Source organism: Micromesistius poutassou, assembly GCF_964030765.1.
Source record: "Micromesistius poutassou genome assembly, contig: SCAFFOLD_4895, whole genome shotgun sequence".
NCBI lineage: Eukaryota > Metazoa > Chordata > Actinopteri > Gadiformes > Gadidae > Micromesistius > Micromesistius poutassou.
The window spans coordinates 1-18,859 of NW_028180408.1; the positions used below are offsets into that span (position 1 = coordinate 1).

General features: G+C 43.5%; 2 protein-coding genes across 2 annotated transcripts; one reads left to right on the top strand and one right to left on the bottom strand.

The window, feature by feature from the left end:
- Window positions 1-74: 74 nt before the first annotated feature.
- LOC311370711 (choline transporter-like protein 5-B) lies at window positions 75-7,763 on the top strand (the record flags this gene model as incomplete). Its single annotated transcript, XM_084489040.1, has 16 exons — window positions 75-198; window positions 451-474; window positions 1,431-1,514; window positions 1,910-2,022; window positions 2,451-2,582; window positions 2,979-3,078; window positions 3,164-3,256; window positions 3,696-3,783; window positions 4,423-4,685; window positions 5,538-5,632; window positions 5,817-5,920; window positions 6,207-6,280; window positions 6,799-6,869; window positions 6,967-7,055; window positions 7,166-7,250; window positions 7,627-7,763. Coding segments are annotated over 16 exons (1,655 nt in total), but the record flags the coding sequence as incomplete, so codon positions are not given.
- Window positions 7,764-14,663: 6,900 nt separating this feature from the next.
- Window positions 14,664-18,677, bottom strand: LOC311370712 (LIM/homeobox protein Lhx8-like; the record flags this gene model as incomplete). Its single annotated transcript, XM_084489041.1, has 5 exons — window positions 14,664-14,743; window positions 15,749-16,022; window positions 17,391-17,486; window positions 17,958-18,061; window positions 18,457-18,677. Coding segments are annotated over 5 exons (775 nt in total), but the record flags the coding sequence as incomplete, so codon positions are not given.
- Between the last annotated feature and the right edge of the window lie 182 nt (window positions 18,678-18,859).

The window sequence follows — 18,859 nt, forward strand, 5'->3', positions numbered from 1 at the left end:
GGGGGGGGGGGGGGGGGGGGGGGGTACCTGTGTTTGTGGGCTGACGTTGTGGAGTTGACTTCCTGTGTCTCCAGTCCTCCAGCGGTGCTTCCCTGACTTCATCACGAGGAACGGCACCTTAACGGTCCGCAACCAGCGGAGCTTCCAAGACGGCGACGGCGTGACCAGGAGCGTCGCCGACCTCCGGGACGCCGCAAAGTAAGCAAAGCGTCGGTGTGGTCGAGCCAGGAGCTGCGGGGTGGGAGAGTGACACGATGCTAGAGACTGTCCCAACAGAGTTCGTTCACTGAGGCGCCAAGATGTAATTCATTCAATTCAACCCTCATGCTGCAAAAGAAAGTGCTTGTGTAATAAAACAAAATGTTTCAAAGTCTTCCACACCCCCTCCCCCCCCCCCCCCCCCCCCCCCCCCCCCCCCCCCCCCCCCCCCCCCCCCCCCCATTTCTCCAGGGACATCTGGACCACTGTCTCAGGGTAGGAGAATATATTAAAACAATGCTTTTTTCCTGTGCCCCCGAAGCCTACCGACTAACTCCCCACCGGGGTCTGCTGTTCCATCACGAAATCTCCTTCTCTTTTTCAACCGTCACAGGGGAAAAGAAAAAAAACGATTTCAGCCCTAACACAATTGTCAGACAGAAAAATGTAATCCTCCTTGCAGCATCTCATTCCTCAGCTACACTGCAACGAGGCGAAAGGGCCCCCCCTGGTGTCGAGTCAGGGGATTTTCTTTATGAACTGAAATCTCTTTACAATGTGTTGGGCTGGCTGGAGGGGGGTGGCCAGGGCTGTCTGTGGGGTGGTATGTATGGAGAGTGCTCCCTCCCTCACCGTGTGTAACACCCGTCCGGTACCGCTTGCTGGAGCTTTAATAATAACGCTGCCCTACTGTGACTGATTATCTGGGGTCGTTTTACAACTTGCAGTCCCTTGTAAGCCATATTGAACTCCACTCACACAGCCAGCCTCCAGGTCTGGTGGCCCACGATATCAAAAACCGTTGTAAGCTTATTTTCTTTCGTTTTATTATCTTTGCTTTGTCATGTGCCTAAAGAGCAAAGATAAATAAAAATGTGTCACAGTGTTTTAGCATAAGGCTACTGCTCTGCTCAATGCCAACAAACCCTTTTTAAATGTCAACGTCTGTGACTTTGTTCATGTGAAATTCATTATGTCCTCCTCATCCCTTCTCTCCTTCTCTTTCTTTCTCCCTCTATCTCTCTCTTTCTCTCTATCTCTCTCTCTCTCTGTGTCTCCCTCTCTCTCTGTCTCTCTGTCTCTCTCTGTCCATCTGTCTCTCTGTCTCTGTCTCTTTCTGTCTCTGTCCCTTTCTCTCTCTCTCTCTCTCTCTCTCTCTCTCTCTCTCTCTCTCTCTCTCACTCTCTGTCTCTCTCTATCGTTCCTTCTCTCTTAACTCCAATCCTTCACAGTGGTATCGCTAGTCTGCTGGATGCCAAAGAGGTTGGCATGAAGATCTTTGAGGATTATGCCAGTTCCTGGTACTGGATCCTCATGTGAGTACAGGACATGCTGGGAAAACACACTCTCTGCTTTGCTTTAGGAAAAATTGCTTTTGAAAGCCTTTGGGAAAAACAAAATGAGCAATGAGCCATGTCAGAATCACTGAGAGCACATGTTGTGTTTAAATGTATGTTCTTTTCATTTTTATTCTAACTTTCTTATTATGTTGTTATGCTATGTGTTTTAACCACTGGTGTGACGTGAGTAACCTCAGGGTTTGTACTGATAACAGAGGCGTGTGTGTGTGTGTGTGTGTGTGTGTGTGTGTGTGTGTGTGTGTGTGTGTGTGTGTGTGTGTGTGTGTGTGTGTGTGTGTGTGTGTGTGTGTGTGCGTGTGTGTGTGTGTGCGTGTGTGTGTGTGTGTGTGTGTGTGTGTGTGTGGTTTCAGTGGGCTGGTGATCACCATGGTGGTTAGCCTTCTCTTCATCCTGCTGCTGCGGTTCACCGCAGGCGTGCTTCTGTGGCTGGTTATCTTCGGGGTCCTCACCGCTCTGGGTTACGGTGAGTGCCGTATTACCCATAGTTCCCGGCTGTGAGAGGACTACCCACTGCATGTACTCGATAAGGAGAGAGGGGGTTTGGTGTAGGGGGGGCTGGGGGGGGTGGGCGTTGCTAAATATAGAAATGTGTGGGTGATGTCAGCAACAACTTTTTCAACAAGAACCTCCCTCCAGCTCTCTCTCTCCCTCCAACTCTCTCTGTCTCTCCAGCTTTCTCTCTCTCCATCTCGCTCTCTCCCTCTCTCTCTCCTTCTCTCACTTTTCCTCCATCTCTCTCTCTTTTCTCTCTCTCTTTTCTCTCTCTCTCTCTCTCTCTCGCTCGCTCGCTCCATCTCACTCTTGCTCTCTCTCTCTACCATGTGTTTTTTTTGTTCTAGCTGTTAATCTCCTCCTCCCATTTCTCACCTTCCTCCCCCCCCCCCCCCACAGGTATCTGGCACTGTTACTGGGAGTTCAGCTCGTTGCGAGGGAACTCTGACGCTGATGTCACCCTCTCCCAGATCGGTTTCCAGGCAGACTTCAGCATTTACCTGCAGCTCAGCCAGACCTGGCTCGTCTTCAGTATGTGGCTGTTGACCAATCGGCTAACGTTGTTTTTGTTGAATAATGGAATAACACACACACACACCGGATAGTGTAAACACAGTTTACAGTGTGGAGGCTGTGCTGGTAGAGAAGGTCTAATCGACGATGAATGCTTTTGTATTCCAGTACTGCCTCGAGTATTCTTGTTAGTAGGACACCTTGGACTGTAGAAAATGTACTAATTACTCGTGGGAAATGTCGATACTTGTATTGTTTTATTACAAACTTATCTTCATCCATCTACAAATGTAATGCTGGAAAGCTATCAAAAACATGGTAATGGTTAGCACACTTTGTCCCTGCTTTCAGGTCAGTAGTGGCAGTGTCCGCATATTTTCCACGTAATGACATTTATCTTTATTTAATTTGCAGTGATCTCTCTCTCTGTTATCGAGGCCATCATTATCATCATCCTGATATTCCTGAGGAACAGAATACGCATCGCTATTGCACTTTTAAAAGAGGGAAGCAGGTAAGTAACACACACACACACACACCAAGTGCTTATCTACAGAGATGGAAAATGTGTCTAAACTTTTTGTGTCTTTTGATTCTAGGGCTATCGGCTACATCATGTCCACCCTTTTCTACCCAATAATCACATTTTTTCTTCTGGCGATCTGCATAGCCTACTGGGCCATGACTGCTGTGTATCCTTCTGACTTTAAACAGGTTCACATGCAGAAACCATCCAACCAACCATCTTCTGTATGTTTCTGTTATTGCGAAGTAGCTATGATGGACTCAGAATGTATTAATATCTTTACGATCGTGTTAGTTGAAGAACAGAAAACGGATAGAGGTCATGGTATCATTGAAATAGTTTCAAGAGCAACTTAAAAACCGGACCACCAAGGTGTACGGACAGCACCCCCTGTAGGGAATTTGGGGTATTGTGGTTTATAGCTGTCCACAATTGACACACAATGGTTGTTGTGGTTGACTGCTTTCTTTGTTAAGACTCTTCCTTCATGGGTGTGTTTTCTTTGTTAAGATCGGGGTGTCTTTCATAAAGGTTATTTTCTGTGTTAAGGCTGGGGTATCTTTCATTGGCGGTTTAGGGTTTCGTCCTTGACTCTTGAACCCTAGCTTCTTGTCATCGTCGGGCGATGCTGTCTACAAGGTCATGTCCACGCAGTCCAAATGCGTCTACGCCAACCAGACATGTGACCCAGAGGTGAGGGGAATAATATCTCTATCTCTATCGAGCTGATCATGAGTGGAATATTCCAGTGGAACATTCCAGTGGAATATTCCAGTGGATCATTCCGTATGCCAGCATTACATATTGGATGGATTGATGTTTTATTTGATTACATCCAGAGCATTTCCCGTGGGCTCTTTGCCATGCTCAGTATTATGGTTCAGCAAATCAAATTCGAATGGTTTCATGTTCCTGCGTAGCAACAGCTTCTTGTGACTAGGATTCTTCTCATTTCTCGCAGGAACTGGCGATAAATAATGATTCATGTGCTATATTTATATACACATGTGTGTGTGTTGGATCGGAGATATATATTATCCTATATTTAAGCTAGGGACACTTGTTTGACGAAGAGGCTTATTGAGTTATCTAGCTTGCTCCCCTGTGCACCTCACTGCGCTGCTCAGTGGCTCTCATGTAAATTGCGTTAGATTCACAAATGATGTGACTACACTCACAAATACAGAATAATGTCATTCAACAGGTCTTTTATTAGGAAGTGACCATCACTGACCCTGCAGTGTACCTCACTGCACCGCCTCCATATGACCGGCTGCCAAGCTTCCTCCCAACTCTCTCTCTCTCTGTTCCCTGTCTGGTGTCTCCCTCCAGACCTTCAGCCAGAGCAGCCTCCCCGCCGCCTGCCAGGGCTCCCAGTGTGCGTTCGCCTTCTATGGGGGGGAGAGCCTGTACCACCGCTACATCCTGCTGCTGCAGCTCTGCAACCTCTTCCTGTTCCTGTGGCTGGTCAACTTCACCATCGCCCTGGGCCAGTGCACGCTGGCTGGGGCCTTCGCCTCCTACTACTGGGCCCTGAAGAAGCCCCAGGACATCCCCCCCTTCCCGCTCTTCTCCTCCTTTGGCAGGGCCATCAGGTGACGCACGCACCCATACACTCACATGCATACACATAAACATACACATACAAGCACATATACACACACATACTGCACATACACACACGCACACATACATATGCACATACACACACAAACTGTACATACACATGCATACAGAGATACACATAAAGATACTGCTGGTTGCTTCCTGCTCCGATAAACGACAGAAAATGCCTTGCATGTGAAGGTTTACATGGCAATAAAACTCTTTGTGATTCTGATTCTGTGTGAGCGAAAGGCAGATTGAAACAAGGACTTTACTTTGTACTTTTCGCAAAGTATTCCAATATGAATGAGCCTATTTATTAAAGCTTTTTTAACTTTAAGAAGAGTGCCATGGTCAGCCCATCTTTTTAGAAACTATGTTTTTGTATACCAAAGAGCACCTTCGCACTAACTGATTCACTTAATCAAAACTAGCACATAGCCCTCCAACCTGTCTACCTTAATTTACTTTGTAGTTTACTCTAATGATGAGGGACCTGCAGGGAGTTCAGGTTCGAAGGACCAGGAAGGGGGATTAGGCATTTGCCCTTGGATGCCTACAGAATCCCCCAATGTCTGTATTTTACCTTGATGTGTCTTGACGTTGGGGATCGAACCCAGTATCTTTTGGCCTTGTAGTCGAACACCCTATTTACTTTACAGCCCCACACCTCGGTTAGAAACAGTACAAAGAGGAATTAGGACTACAGACACACAGTGGTTTTTGCGTTCACAAGGCTGGTTTGTGATTGCATGGTTTCGGTTAATCCCATAGAAGTAGAGTTCGTAATTCATCACATTCAAATGCTGTATTATTCAATTAATGTTATTGCTTCTTTTCAGGTACCATACAGGTTCCTTGGCCTTTGGTGCATTGATACTGGCTGTGGTGCAGATGTTCAGAATCGGGCTGGAGTACCTTGACCATAAACTTAAAGGTACAGTATGATGTCTTCCATCAAGACTTACCCTTCAGTGCCTTTGTACAGCTAAGCAAATGTAGCGGTTGTGTATTAATGGTTAAAAAAAACATATACTGTATATATTTAGTAAACATAGTGGAATGTTTGAAAATGAGAAGGTAATGATGATGATGATGATGATGGTTTTTTTTTACCTCAGGTTCCCATAATGCATTTACCCGATTCATGCTCTGTTGCCTGAAATGCTGCCTTTGGTGCCTGGAGCGTTTCATCAAGTTTATGAACAGGAACGCGTACATCATGGTAATGTAACGGAAGGATATAATCAGTATTAATACATTTCAACCTGCAGTGTGCAATCCGTTTCACCACAGCCATCCCTTTGGTTAAAAAACCGATTCATATAATTAATCCAAGAGTTAATTGAATCACGGTTGGTGGGTGACTTACTTTTGTTCCGGGGAACACTGCAGTTGAGGTGACTCAGTGCAGGGCTAACACACTGATGTTCTGGCTCTCCGTGACATCACGTTTTCCACAGGAAGTAAATGTGTTCTATGTGTGGTGCTCATTTCTCTCTCGGCGATAGATAGCGATATACGGGAAGAACTTCTGCACATCGGCCAAAGACGCCTTCTTCCTGTTGATGAGGAACGTTGTGAGGTGATGATGATTTTGTATGTTCCTTCACATGTTCCACTGTATAACGCAGAACCACCATTAATAACACACCGGTGAGCTTCAAGCACAGCGGCCCTTTTTCCTTTGTGCACATAAACCGACAAGAATCCCTCCTTCAAATGTCCCCAGCTATAAAAGCTTTGAAACAAATAACAAGCAATAATTAAGCCAAAGAAGTCTAATTAAAAGAGGATGAACTGCATTAGTGTGTTTATTTTTAAAGATACACCCCCACCATCGCCTGGTGTGTGCATGTGTCCATGTGTGCGTGGGTGTGTGTGTGTGCATGTGTCCATGTGTGTGTGGGTGTGAGTGTGTGCATGTGTCCATGTGTGCGTGGGTGTGGGTGTGTGAATGTGTCCATGTGTGTGTGGGTGTGGGTGTGTGCCTGTGTGTCTTCATCCATCTGTGAGTCCCTTCTGTCTGTTTGATTGGCGCTCTTCTTCTGTCCTCTGGCGTCTGGCTCCACTTGGCTTCTTCTTCGGTGGTGTCCTCTGCAGGGTGGCGGTTCTCGACAAGGTGACAGACTTCTTGCTCTTCTTGGGCAAACTGCTTATTTCAGGGAGTGTTGGTGAGTGTTTTTTTCCTATTGTTGGTGCGTGATTTAAAGTGAAGGGGTGTGTCAATGAGAATTTTTACATTAGCCTTAAAATGTTTCCTTTCCTTAGGTGTTCTGGCATTTTTCTTCTTTACCCGTAAAATACCAGTCATTCAAGAGGAGGTGCCGTCTCTTAATTATTACTGGGTCCCTCTGCTGGTAAGAAATGGAATTGTACTGTATTAGAATTTAGTCAAATACAAAACGCAGTGGTTAAGAATGTCAGTTGGTATGAAAAGATATCCACTCTGAGCCTTTTATTTCCCCAGACTGTGATATTTGGTTCGTACCTGGTAGCCCATGGCTTCTTCAACGTCTACGCAATGTGTGTGGACACGCTGTTCCTCTGCTTCTGTAAGTCTGAACTTTCGATGATGACACACTATTCAAACCAATTCAACAATGCCCTGCATGTTTTCCGCATACGCTGCAACTGGTATTCTGATTCCTCTCATTTTTTAATTCTCTTTCGATCTGACTTTCAATGAATAACAAACCCACTGAGAACCGTCTTGTACGGACGGTCTGGCCGGCGGGCTGTCATTCTGTTAACTTTCTGTTCCTCCTACCTGGGGCTAACCAACGGTGAATCCCTCTCTAACGCTACTGCTTGTGTCTTCTCCTTTCCTTTTCCCCTCGGCACCCCCTTCTCCTGCTTCTGTCCTTTGGCCACCGCGCGGTGGCGGTGGCGGTGCGGGTGGTGGTGGTTATGTTGTGTACGCTGGCCCAGGTGAAGACTTGGAGAGGAACGACGGCTCGTCGGCCAGGCCGTACTACATGTCCCCCAGCCTGCACAAGGTCCTCCACAACGGGGAGCAGGCGGCCAAGCTCTGCACCAGCTCCTAAGACCGCCACTTCCTGTGTCCCCATGTGGCTAGAGTGGGGGGGGGGGGGGGGGGGGCAGGTTCCATGGACATTTATTTTGCTCAAGTACTGTATGGATTAAAAGTAGACTCATCTGACCCTGCTAGGGCCTGGGCTGGTCCGGATTGAACTGGTTTGACCCGACTTGGATTTGCTCAAGCTGAACACGGGCACAGCTCATCTATGCGTCTTTTTTGGCCTCTTTGCGGAGAAGGGGCATGCCTGGGCATTTAAAAATCTCTACTCTCTTCCATTTATCTTGCACCAACTCATCTTCTTCTTCTTCTTCTTCTTCTTCTTCTTCTTCTTCTTCTTCTTCTTCTTCTTCTTCTTCTTCTTCTTCTTCTTCTTCTGTGAACTTGCCTTCTGTCCAGCCTGCAGCTGGGTCTCTCTCTCTCCTGTGCGCTCTGCCCCCTAGCCTTAAGGAGAGGACACAACCCCTGCTCACAGGAAGTGTATGCAGAGCATGACCCGAACACAAACAGACAATGTACAGTACAGACACTACAGACTACTCGCGGGCGAATACACACGAACATGGGTTACTTGCGTAGGCGGGCCGAAATTATATTAAGAAAGGGCGCCCTCTTGTGGCGCTTGCATTTACGTACACCTCTGTCTTGTAGACACTACGACGTGTGGCCTGAGAACCGTATTATGGGGTCTTGTGAATAGCATGAATATTTTAAATGGCTGTGTTTGTGGATGACCCTTGGTTTGTTATTACTGTTTGATACACTAATGCAAACAGACTCCAATTAAAAGATGACGTGCAATTCCGCAGAAAGGCCAACGTATTTAACTTATCTTTAATCAATTCAAAGTAAAGGTTGATCAGAAGAATGAAGGATGAGATTTGAATCACAGTAATGTTTTCTCTCGCCTGAGGAAACAAGGATATTTTGTGGGTTGATTGGACTTCCTAGGCTTTCTACACTTTTACTAAAGGTATGAACTGAGTAGAGGCATTTGTGAAATCTGAATGCAGTCCATGTAGTTTATGTGCCTATAGCTTATGGAAAAAGAAAGAAATATCCCTGTTATTCTGTGGCTTTGATCCGACTCCTAGGACCTTTGTGATAAAGTTTATAAAAGGATGTTGAAGCCATCTTTGGTAAAATATTTTCTATTGAATGGTTCAGATCAGTTTGAGGCTCAATCTGTGTTCTTTTTGTATAGGATAATTATTTTGTATCAATGCAATCCAATGAAATGTGAATAATCTTTTATAATAAATAAAAATGGTGAAATGTTTATTTTCCTGATTGTTCAGATCGAATTACTCATATGTGTGTTCATAATGTGTGGAGAGACCGAGAGAGAAAGGGAGGATGAGAGAGGGAGACGGAATGAGAGGGTCTAACTAAATGTCTTATTTGTTACTCTGGTGCACTCTAGTGGTGGACCTCGAAACAAACGACGGTTCTGCAGCCCGGCCCTTCTACATGAGCAACTCTTTGAAGAACCTTTTCAACAAGAACAACAGCAGACAGCCCAGCATCACCAGAGGGAAAGCTGGAAGGGACAAACTTACCAAGGCAGGGAAAACCAGGCACCGATGATCTAGCCTATGTGAGGTGAATATAATTCAAAGTACAACATTTGCCCGGTATATGATTACATTTCGACCCCAATTGATATGGTTTGCCAGTTTTGTTTACGTATAATTTTGGATTAATTGTACTGCATCGTATGTAGTTTCCAGTTTTCACCACTGGGTGGTGCCCAATGTAACGATAAGCCTTTCAGAGATCACCATTCCGTTCTTAAACGCTTGCCTATATATTTTAGTCATCATGCATGGAATACCTTCAAAGTTACTACAGTGTTCAATTGCCACATAATAGTAGGCTGCCATATCCAATATATAATTGTAATTTAGTTATTTTATAGCTAAATAAGTTGATTTATATATATTGTATCATATTTAATGTTGTTTTCAATGTATTGTGGAACTTAATGAAGGGATCAGTATTAGTGTTTTTATATTATATAAAATTGTAGAAAATATGCCGAATACATTTTGCTCAGGGTTTGTAGGCCTATAGCTCAGGGTACAGCTCTATGTATGTCGACGTTATTTTGTGATGCATCTATAGATTGTATGAAATATGCAACAGCCAACTTACATGCTTTTTGTAACATATATTTCAGTCCTTAATGCAGTAGGCCTACATTGGAATGTATATCCATTTATATATGTATCTATATATTTTTCTCTATATGGCTTTAACTTTATTATTATCTCATTCATCTCTTGTACTCTTTACTTACTCTTGTAAAGGTAATGGATTTCTGTGTGTGTAACTATCGTGTTATTTATACGTTTAACAGATGAGAGTGTTGAATGTACTTTTCATATTTTTTTATATAAATTATATATACATGTAATATATCAATATAGTGGGAGAATAATTTGTACAGATCCTACCCTGTGTATTTATAGCGGTGGGAAATTATGCCCATTTGACATTCATGATTATGAATTATAATAAGGAAATAGTTGAAAAAAAAAAGGTTTTAGTCTTATACCATCCAATTGACCATATCAATTGTCCTTGAGTCTGACTGTTTATAAAGGTATTTGGATTCATGAGGATATTGTGATATAAAAGTCTCTCTCTTACTCCATAGCGTCCTTGTTGTTTGTTTATGCCATTACAACATTGTAGCATTCAGAAAAAAATCATCAATGTTATTGGTTATAAACATTGCTGCACTGTTAGAGCCTACCGATTCATTCTTCACTGTCTTATTCTATATCATATGAGGGGGACAAGGCTTAATCATACAAACGAGGATCATACAGATTTATAGAGCACCAAAATAATAACTTAAATCTAGGGTAGGCATCTTTGGAAAAACAGCCAGAGTTAGCTCCATTTTGAAAGATCGCTCCCCTCCCTTCAGGCCTCCCTCCAAAGCCACTCCCCCAAAACTAGCCAGCCACTAGCGCTCGCTAGCTTAAGCAATCGGTTTGACGGGCCGTCTGGAAGACTCCGGTAACAACGATGAGTGCACGGGCAGATGCACTCATGCTCGCAAGTAGCCGGGTAGGTAGGTAGACAGGTAAGCCATCCAACCATTTTATTTGGGCCAAATGGCTTAATATTGGCCCGCCTGTGACAGCCACAGATACTAAGATACAACTTAATAAATTATTGTATACAATTTATTGATTGAGCTGTTGTCATATGGGAATTACATTAATATCTGATACTTCTGGTTGAAGCTAAAGTGAATTGGAGAAATACTCCCATATTAAACCCCATTGTAACTACTGCAGTGATGTCTCCGTGTTACGTAGTAGCATCTAGAGAAATCGGGTTCAGGCAAAGTGAGATACTACACAAAATGGTATAAATAGGACCCAGGGTACATTGTACATCACTGTTAAGGGCTGATTATGGTTCCACGTTCACGCAACACAATGACCACGCAGACACTTTGACGCAGTCGTGAACATTTTTGGTTCTGTGTTGGGTTTTAGTGAGCGGACCAATCACAGCCCTTGCGGCTGCATCGCTTCAACGGAAGGTTACAATTTTTGGGAGGCGCACGTCAGGCTCTTGCTGTGGATGCAAGGAGGGTCTGCAAGGACGTAAGGGGTCCATAACCCCCTTGCTTTGCGTGAACGTGGGACCATATCTATTAACAATGTTCATGTGTAGGCCTGTAGTATTACTTTATAGGGACTTACTAATAATAATCCGATCTTCCTTCTCGAAACTGACCCCTTTGGCTGGTAAGTGAACTGCAGTCTGTTCATGCTCACGCATTGAGAGCTCAATAATAATTTATAATAAAAAAGCTAAGTTCTTATAATTAAACCTTCAAAAACTGCAAAAAATAAATAAAAATAATTCCTTCACTCACGCGTGAACTCTGTTGGCATAGTTACTGTTTTGACTCCTTTGTGTCCCTACCGAGTCTCTTTCCTCCGCTGCCCTCATCCCAAACAAAAGAAAACAGCCCTCACTGGGCCCTGCGTCTGAGATGACATCACACCAGCCTCCGGCACACACACAGTGTACCCCCCGTGAGCACTAGCAGTCCCACTGCTGTAACACAAGCAGTACCACTGCTGTAACACAAGCAGTCCCACTGCTGAAACGGGCTCCAACACGTTAACCCGGGGAACACCTTCAAAGCTCACTTCATGTGAAAATAAAACATAAAAACACTTGTCACATGATCCTGTTTATAGGGATCTTCAAACAGTTATGAATGCTTTCTTGAAACTGATATTTCGCGTTGAGTGAGAAGTTGATTTGATTTGTTTTCATCAGTACTTCAGATCTCCCACTCTGATCTTGATAAATGGTATTTTGATATGACTTGGCCTCCCTCCCACGTGCTGAATTGGATTATTTTGGTCAACCACAGTCAACAAGTAGATACAAGTCATCTGCTGGGTTTGAATGTGCTGCAACCGTCTTTATCGTTTTTGAGATATGTGGCTAGACTAAATATAAGAGCACAGAAAACATTTGTGGACACATTGCTGATAAACAGAATTGGAAATAATTTCATATTTTCCTGGTTCTTTTGTGTGCTTAAGTGCAGTAAAGGCTTTATGTAATTAAGACATCTTCAAACAAACAGGACGTTGCAGATCGAGATTGAGATTGAAATATACTAGATTGAGTCCTCCTTTTGGAAGGTAGTTGACCACCTGGCTTCCTGGTGCAGCCAGAACAACATGGATCTCAACACTCGGATAACGTCAGAGATGGAAGCAGACTTCAGGAGGACATCCCCCCCCCCACCCCTTCATCATGCGTGACCCCTAGATAACACTTGTGGAGTCATTCCGGTGCCTGGGGACAATTATCCCACAGGACCTCAGGTGGGTGTGGACTATCTCATCCAGCATCAACCAGGCCCAGCACAGGATGTTCTTCCGGCTTTAGCTTGGGATATGCAACCTGCCACAGAACCGACGGTCTAGTTCCACTCAGTGGATCTCTCACCGTTTGGTTCCCTGCCTCCACCGCCAAAAAACAGAGGCAGACTGCAGTGATCATTCGTTCAGCCGCCAAGGTCATCTGCTGCAACCTGATGTTTCTCCTGGATCTGTACCTCTCCAGGACCAGGGAGAGAGCAGATCATCGCAGATCTTTTCCCTCCCGGTCAGAACCAACTCCAAAGACTTCTATCCAGTAAAAGTTTTGATCTATAGACCAAAATTGGTCTATATAAAGCAAAAAAACATGTCACACACTCAATATTTCTTTCAATATTTTGTCAAAGGTTCATGGTGTAGAATTGAGTTGCATCTATTGGAATGGACTTGGCAGAAATTAAATTGAATGTTCATAAGCATGTTTTAATTTGTGGATAATCAAGTGAAAATATAGGAATAGTTGTGTTTGTTTCCTGAAAATAATCTGTGTCGGTCTACATGGGGAGTGGGTCCTCTTCCACAGAGGTCACCATGATTCTACAGGTGTACAGTAGCCCAGAGTGGACAAACGGCTCTAGAGAGAATGCGAAAGGAGGGGGCATGTTACAATGAAAAGCTTGACACTCTCTTGGACCACCATCCCAATCAACGGCTTTCCCAACGCACACCGTGTCCGAGAGATGTAACCCTCTCCCTCTCTCATATAGGCGAAAACGAGCATGGTCGGTCCCTTCAACAAATTCTCCAATTTAGAGTATTCAAAAAGAGAAAGGAGTAAGACTTTTTATTCCAAATGTAAAATAGCCGTTCGATAACTATAAGTAGGCTTTCACTATTTTGAAGAAGTTGGTATGCAATGCAAAACAAAACTGTTGCAATACATCTGCACACATGATGTTATAATGGTGACCTATATTCACGTAGGTGCAATTATACATTGGCTTGTTACACAGACTGCTGTCAAATGAATTATCAAAACATATAACATATAACAATTATAAAGCCACTCATTATTGCATTTTATACACGGGACCTTCAATATTTTTATTATATTGTGTTACTTAATGTCTTTGCATCCTCACCAAGTCACTTTCCTTGTTTGTGCAAATAATATGCTAATACAATAATTCTGATTGAGACATCTGAGATGGTATATGCTTGAATTGTTTTGTTTGTCGTGCACTGAAATATAAATTGATTCACTATTCTATTGATTCACTTATAATTGCAGATTTAATGGTCTTTGATGGTTTGCTACATGATGCTACCCCAGGATTTGTTCTGAATTGAGTTCAAGAATAAGTTTATGTAGACATTTATTTCCAAAATGGCCACCTCAAATACAAACAATAAATAAATGAACCATCAATATTAAAAGACTGATTTACAGTACATCATACAAACAAATAATATTACAATTTCATCTTCATGATGAGTTGACTCGCAAAATGGCAGGTGAGGTTTGGCGGCATTCATTTGAAATATCATAACTGTCAAACAGTTTGCAATACATTTACACAAACAGACAAATTTCCCTATGATGTCAGTCCTATGAGGTACATAGAGATATTTTCAACAAACAAAGTACTTTAAGGATCAGAAGTGAAAGCCATCGACAAAAATCAAATTTAAGATTTTGAAAATAAAATAAATATATAAATAAAACACCAACAATTTCAGAGAAGAAAATATTAAAAATGTGCTGTAATGTTGTTCAAGTCTTTGAACAACATTTTTTACCACGACCTTGAGAATCCTGTCAATACTGAGAATTTCTTGTGCTTGTGTGCGTGTGTGTGTGTGTGTGTGTGTGTGTGTGCGTGTGTTTGTGCAAAAGTGCATATGTTTGCATGCATGCATGTGTTTGGTGTGTGTGCGCCATGCGGCCGTGCATTTGTGTGTGCATGCGCTTGTGTGTGCATGCATGTGTGCACACATGCACGTGAATGTCTTTGTGTGTTTGCATGCACGTGTGTGTAGGTGCATGCCCAACCTCTTCAGGCATGGGACACTGGCAGCGAGGACATATTATGGGATGGCAGCAGTGGTTGGAACAACATGGAGGAAGGGGGGTGCACTGTGGAAAACAAGAACAGTGTATCACAATGCCATTCAGCAGCTCATCTACAACTATGGTTTCTACTCCCACTACAAAACACACTGCACACATAAATCAGAAGGCAGAATTAAACATGTCAAGGATGTTCATATTGTCGACAAATATTAGTATCTAGGAACAGTATTTGACTCAAAACTTAACTCAAATACGATGTAAACACAGAGTCAGTCGTCAAGCGTGGAAAACAAATAACTCACTTCACGCAGTGGCTTAACATTTTCGTGTCCTTGATATATAATTTTTCCCAATCATTCATTTGAAAGTCTTGTGATTTTCTAATTTATTTGTTGGTTTAAAGGGTTGTTTGTGTTTGTGTAGGACAATGCTTGCCTAAATGCTATTGTGAAAAAAATTGGAGGCCAGCAAAAAGAGACTTGTGGGAGAAACAGGTGGCCCACGAAGCAAAAGGAACCATCAATCTTACCAGTTCTTTCCAGTGTATTCCTGTGTGTTTTCTGGAGTTCTGTCCAGTGAATTCACTGGACAGACCCTTAGCATTACAAACCACTTCACTGAGTCCTTCATTCCTTACACTAACTATTAAACACCAACAGTATATTATTTTAAATGATGGGTACATTCTTTTAAACTTAGTAATTGATACATAACAAAATGTTTTATTTTATTTACTAAATTTGTTGTTTCCTTGTATTGAGCTATGTATGCTGATCCAATATCTAATATGTATACATATTGACACATATATAATATATCTTATTATATATGTGATCAATAATAATATTATAATAATTGTATTAGATTAATATATTAACATATAGTATATTATTATTAATAATGTAATTAATTAATAATGTCATTACTCTAATATAAAAAATATAACATATCATAATAATGATAATAATAGAATAATAATAATTGTTATCATTATATTATTATTATTATTATTATTATTATTATTATTATTATTATTATTATTATTATTATTAATATCCCCCTGCTTACCGTCTATGAACGAGTGCAGGGCCGAGAGCATGGATCCCTCAGGGCCACCGTAGCCCGAGAACTGGAGTTCCTCAGGGGTGACCGTGGGCTGGGAGAGTTGGCCCATGGAGCCCATGGAGCCCATGGAGGTCATGGAGGTCATGGAGGTCATGGAGTTCATGGAGCCCATGGAGGTCATGGAGGTCATGGAGGTCATGGAGGTCATGGGGGTGCTGGATGTGTGGGTGGGGCTCACGTGCTTCTTGTGTCGTGCCCGGCAGTTCTGGAACCACACCTGGGTGGACGAGAAGCGCTGCGGTTAGGAATGAGCCCACCGGACAGAGGGACGGACAGACAGATGAGCGGATGGACAGGCTGACGGACGGACGGAGAGCTAGACCGACAGACTGATTGACAGACCAACAGAAAAACAGACCAATAGACAGACAGGATGGATACAAGGACAGACAGAGAGACAGACAGGTGGGCAGACAGAGAAACAGACAGACAAACAGCACATTCAGACAGACAGATAGAATGGCAAGACAGAAAAAAGGCAAAGAGAGACATGCAGACTGACTGAATGAATGACAGAGAGACAGAGAGACACAGAGACACAGAGACACAGAGACAGAGAGAGAGAGACAGAGAGAGAGAGAGATGTAGACAGAGAAGGAAGACAAAGTGTCCTGATCGACCTCCACCTAATTCTCCTTGGTGTTGTCCCTGCAGTGTGTTTGAGTCCTGATTACTGATTATGTTCCCTGTGACGTTGATAGGTCCCCAGTGTCAGCACAGTGCTGGTTCCTTAAGAGCTGAGAGGTCTGTTCCCCCTATTAGGCTCTAAAGACACACTGTGGTTATTTTGTTGTTGATTAATCAAATGCATTTAACATAATGATGTATTTTTCTTCATATTTTATTTTTTGAAAGAAATAGAATTAAAAAAAGAGAGAGATTCTCATTTATCCAAGCCCAGGTTAATTCAGTCATTTGAAGATTGATTTTGTTTGGTTGATTTGAAACAAAGAAAAACTGTTTACCATCATGCAATATTTACCAAGCCCCATTTTGGATTTTCCATTAGTAAAGGTGAGACGAAATACAATGAACTGTATGAATTTGTCAATTAAATTGATTGAGTATCTGACCTCCAACAGGCAAATGCTTCTGCCAAGGATGGCTCACCTGTTTGACTCTCTAACCGATCAGACCTGAGACCAGCTCTCTGTGGGAGTGTACAGCAGACTGATGGAGAGAGGAGGGCTCACCTGTTTGACTCTCTAACAGATCAGACCTGAGGCCAGCTCTCTGTGGGAGTGTACAGCAGACTGATGGAGAGAGGATGGCTCACCTGCAGTGACGGACTGGACGGTCTGGCATTTGGGCAGATGCCAGAAGGGCCGCGGCTTCTCGTGGGCCGTTTGGCTTCCCGTGGGCCGTTCGGGCCGGCCAATCACGGAGCGGCATGTTTGTTGGGCTCGCGCGGCCCCACCGTCGCGACGCGGCCCCGCATTATCTATCTCAACCACCCCCCCCCCCCCCCCCCCCAAATGCCCGGGCCGTTTTTTGCTCCCAGTCCGTCACCGCTCACCTGTATAACTCTCTAACAGATCAGAGAGCAGCTCTCATACAGCAGACTGGTGGAGAGGAGAGGGCTCACCTGTATAACTCTCCTGCTGAGGCCCGTCTGCTCCGCCAGCTTCTGAAGCGTCTGAGCGTCTGGGTTGTTGTCCTGGGCGAACTGCGCCTGCATCACCTGTAGGGACGGACAGACTGGAGTTCAGCATAATTTGGAGGGCTTTCTAGCTCCTAAGGGACTACGGCTGATAGTAGTGTCGCTCCAAAGAGACTGGCTGCGATCCGATGGTCACAGTCTGATCGCCTCTATGTTCACCCCGCCTAGAGACAGCCCTGAGCGAGATGCAGCACACCTCCCTGCTTCTTCATGATCATCTCCAAAACCCCTCATTTATTATATCAAAATGTTATCATTTATATATATATATATATATAATTCGGATTGATAATTGTATTAATAATAATTGTTTAATTGTAAACGATAATAGGCTAGAACGACTAGACTAGTTAAAAAAGTAGGTCTATAGTTTCCACATGAATATAGTAGACCTGCATTTCTTTTTAATGGATAAAGAGCAACCCATCAAATGAAGAAGAACCAAAACACGGGCTAGAGAGCATAGAGCAAGACGGGCGGCAGAAGCGGTACCTGCAGCTGGTCCGCAGTGAAGCTGGTCCGGGCTCGCTTGGACGGCTTGGGCTGGTTCAGCTCCTGCTCCGTGGGCATAGCGCCCTCCATGTTAACGCTGTTCCCTGCGAGGATAGTCATTTGATCAGAACTATATTTAGTATATGTATTCATGTATATGTTTGTTAATTTATTGAAATAAATAACTGAATCTCGCGCAATCAATCTGCTTTAAAAATTAAAATAAAATGTCTGGGACATTTGGGACATAATCCAGGTAATAATTTACTCATTAAAGGGACGTTCGAGATGGTATTACATTTTGAGAATTCAAAGTTGTGGAAATCCATCCTAAACTGGCCTATACCCACTGCGTTCACCAACATTAAATACCCGAATAAAATGTCCCAACGTCAAAGTCCTAAAATAAAAAGACTAATGTTTTAATTTGCATTAGGCGCAGTTCGATGCGGAAAGGCCCGACTCCGCCTCGGCCTGCTGCGGGGGACCCCGCTCTCACCCTTCTCCGCGGCCCGCTTGATGTTGTCCAGCATGCAGTCGTAGTGCACTCGACACAGCACTTTCTCCTCCACCAGGGCGAACTCCTCCCCGGTGGACAGCTGCCGCTTGCAGGAGAAGCAGGCGAAGCAGGCCAGGTGGTACACGTTGCCCTTCGCCCGACGCACCCAGTCGGTGGAGTGGATGTTGCGGCCGCAGCAGGCGCACCACGTCCCATATCTTCTGTATGGAGGATCATTAGCAATCTTGTGTTAAGCATCAAGGATGGGTATTTAAAAAAAAAAAAAATATATATATATATATATATATATATATAAAGGGTGGCCTTAATATTGGAAAGCATCAAAAGTAGCATATGCTTAATATAAACCGCAAGATACTGGATTAGTACCATCAGTAGGCCT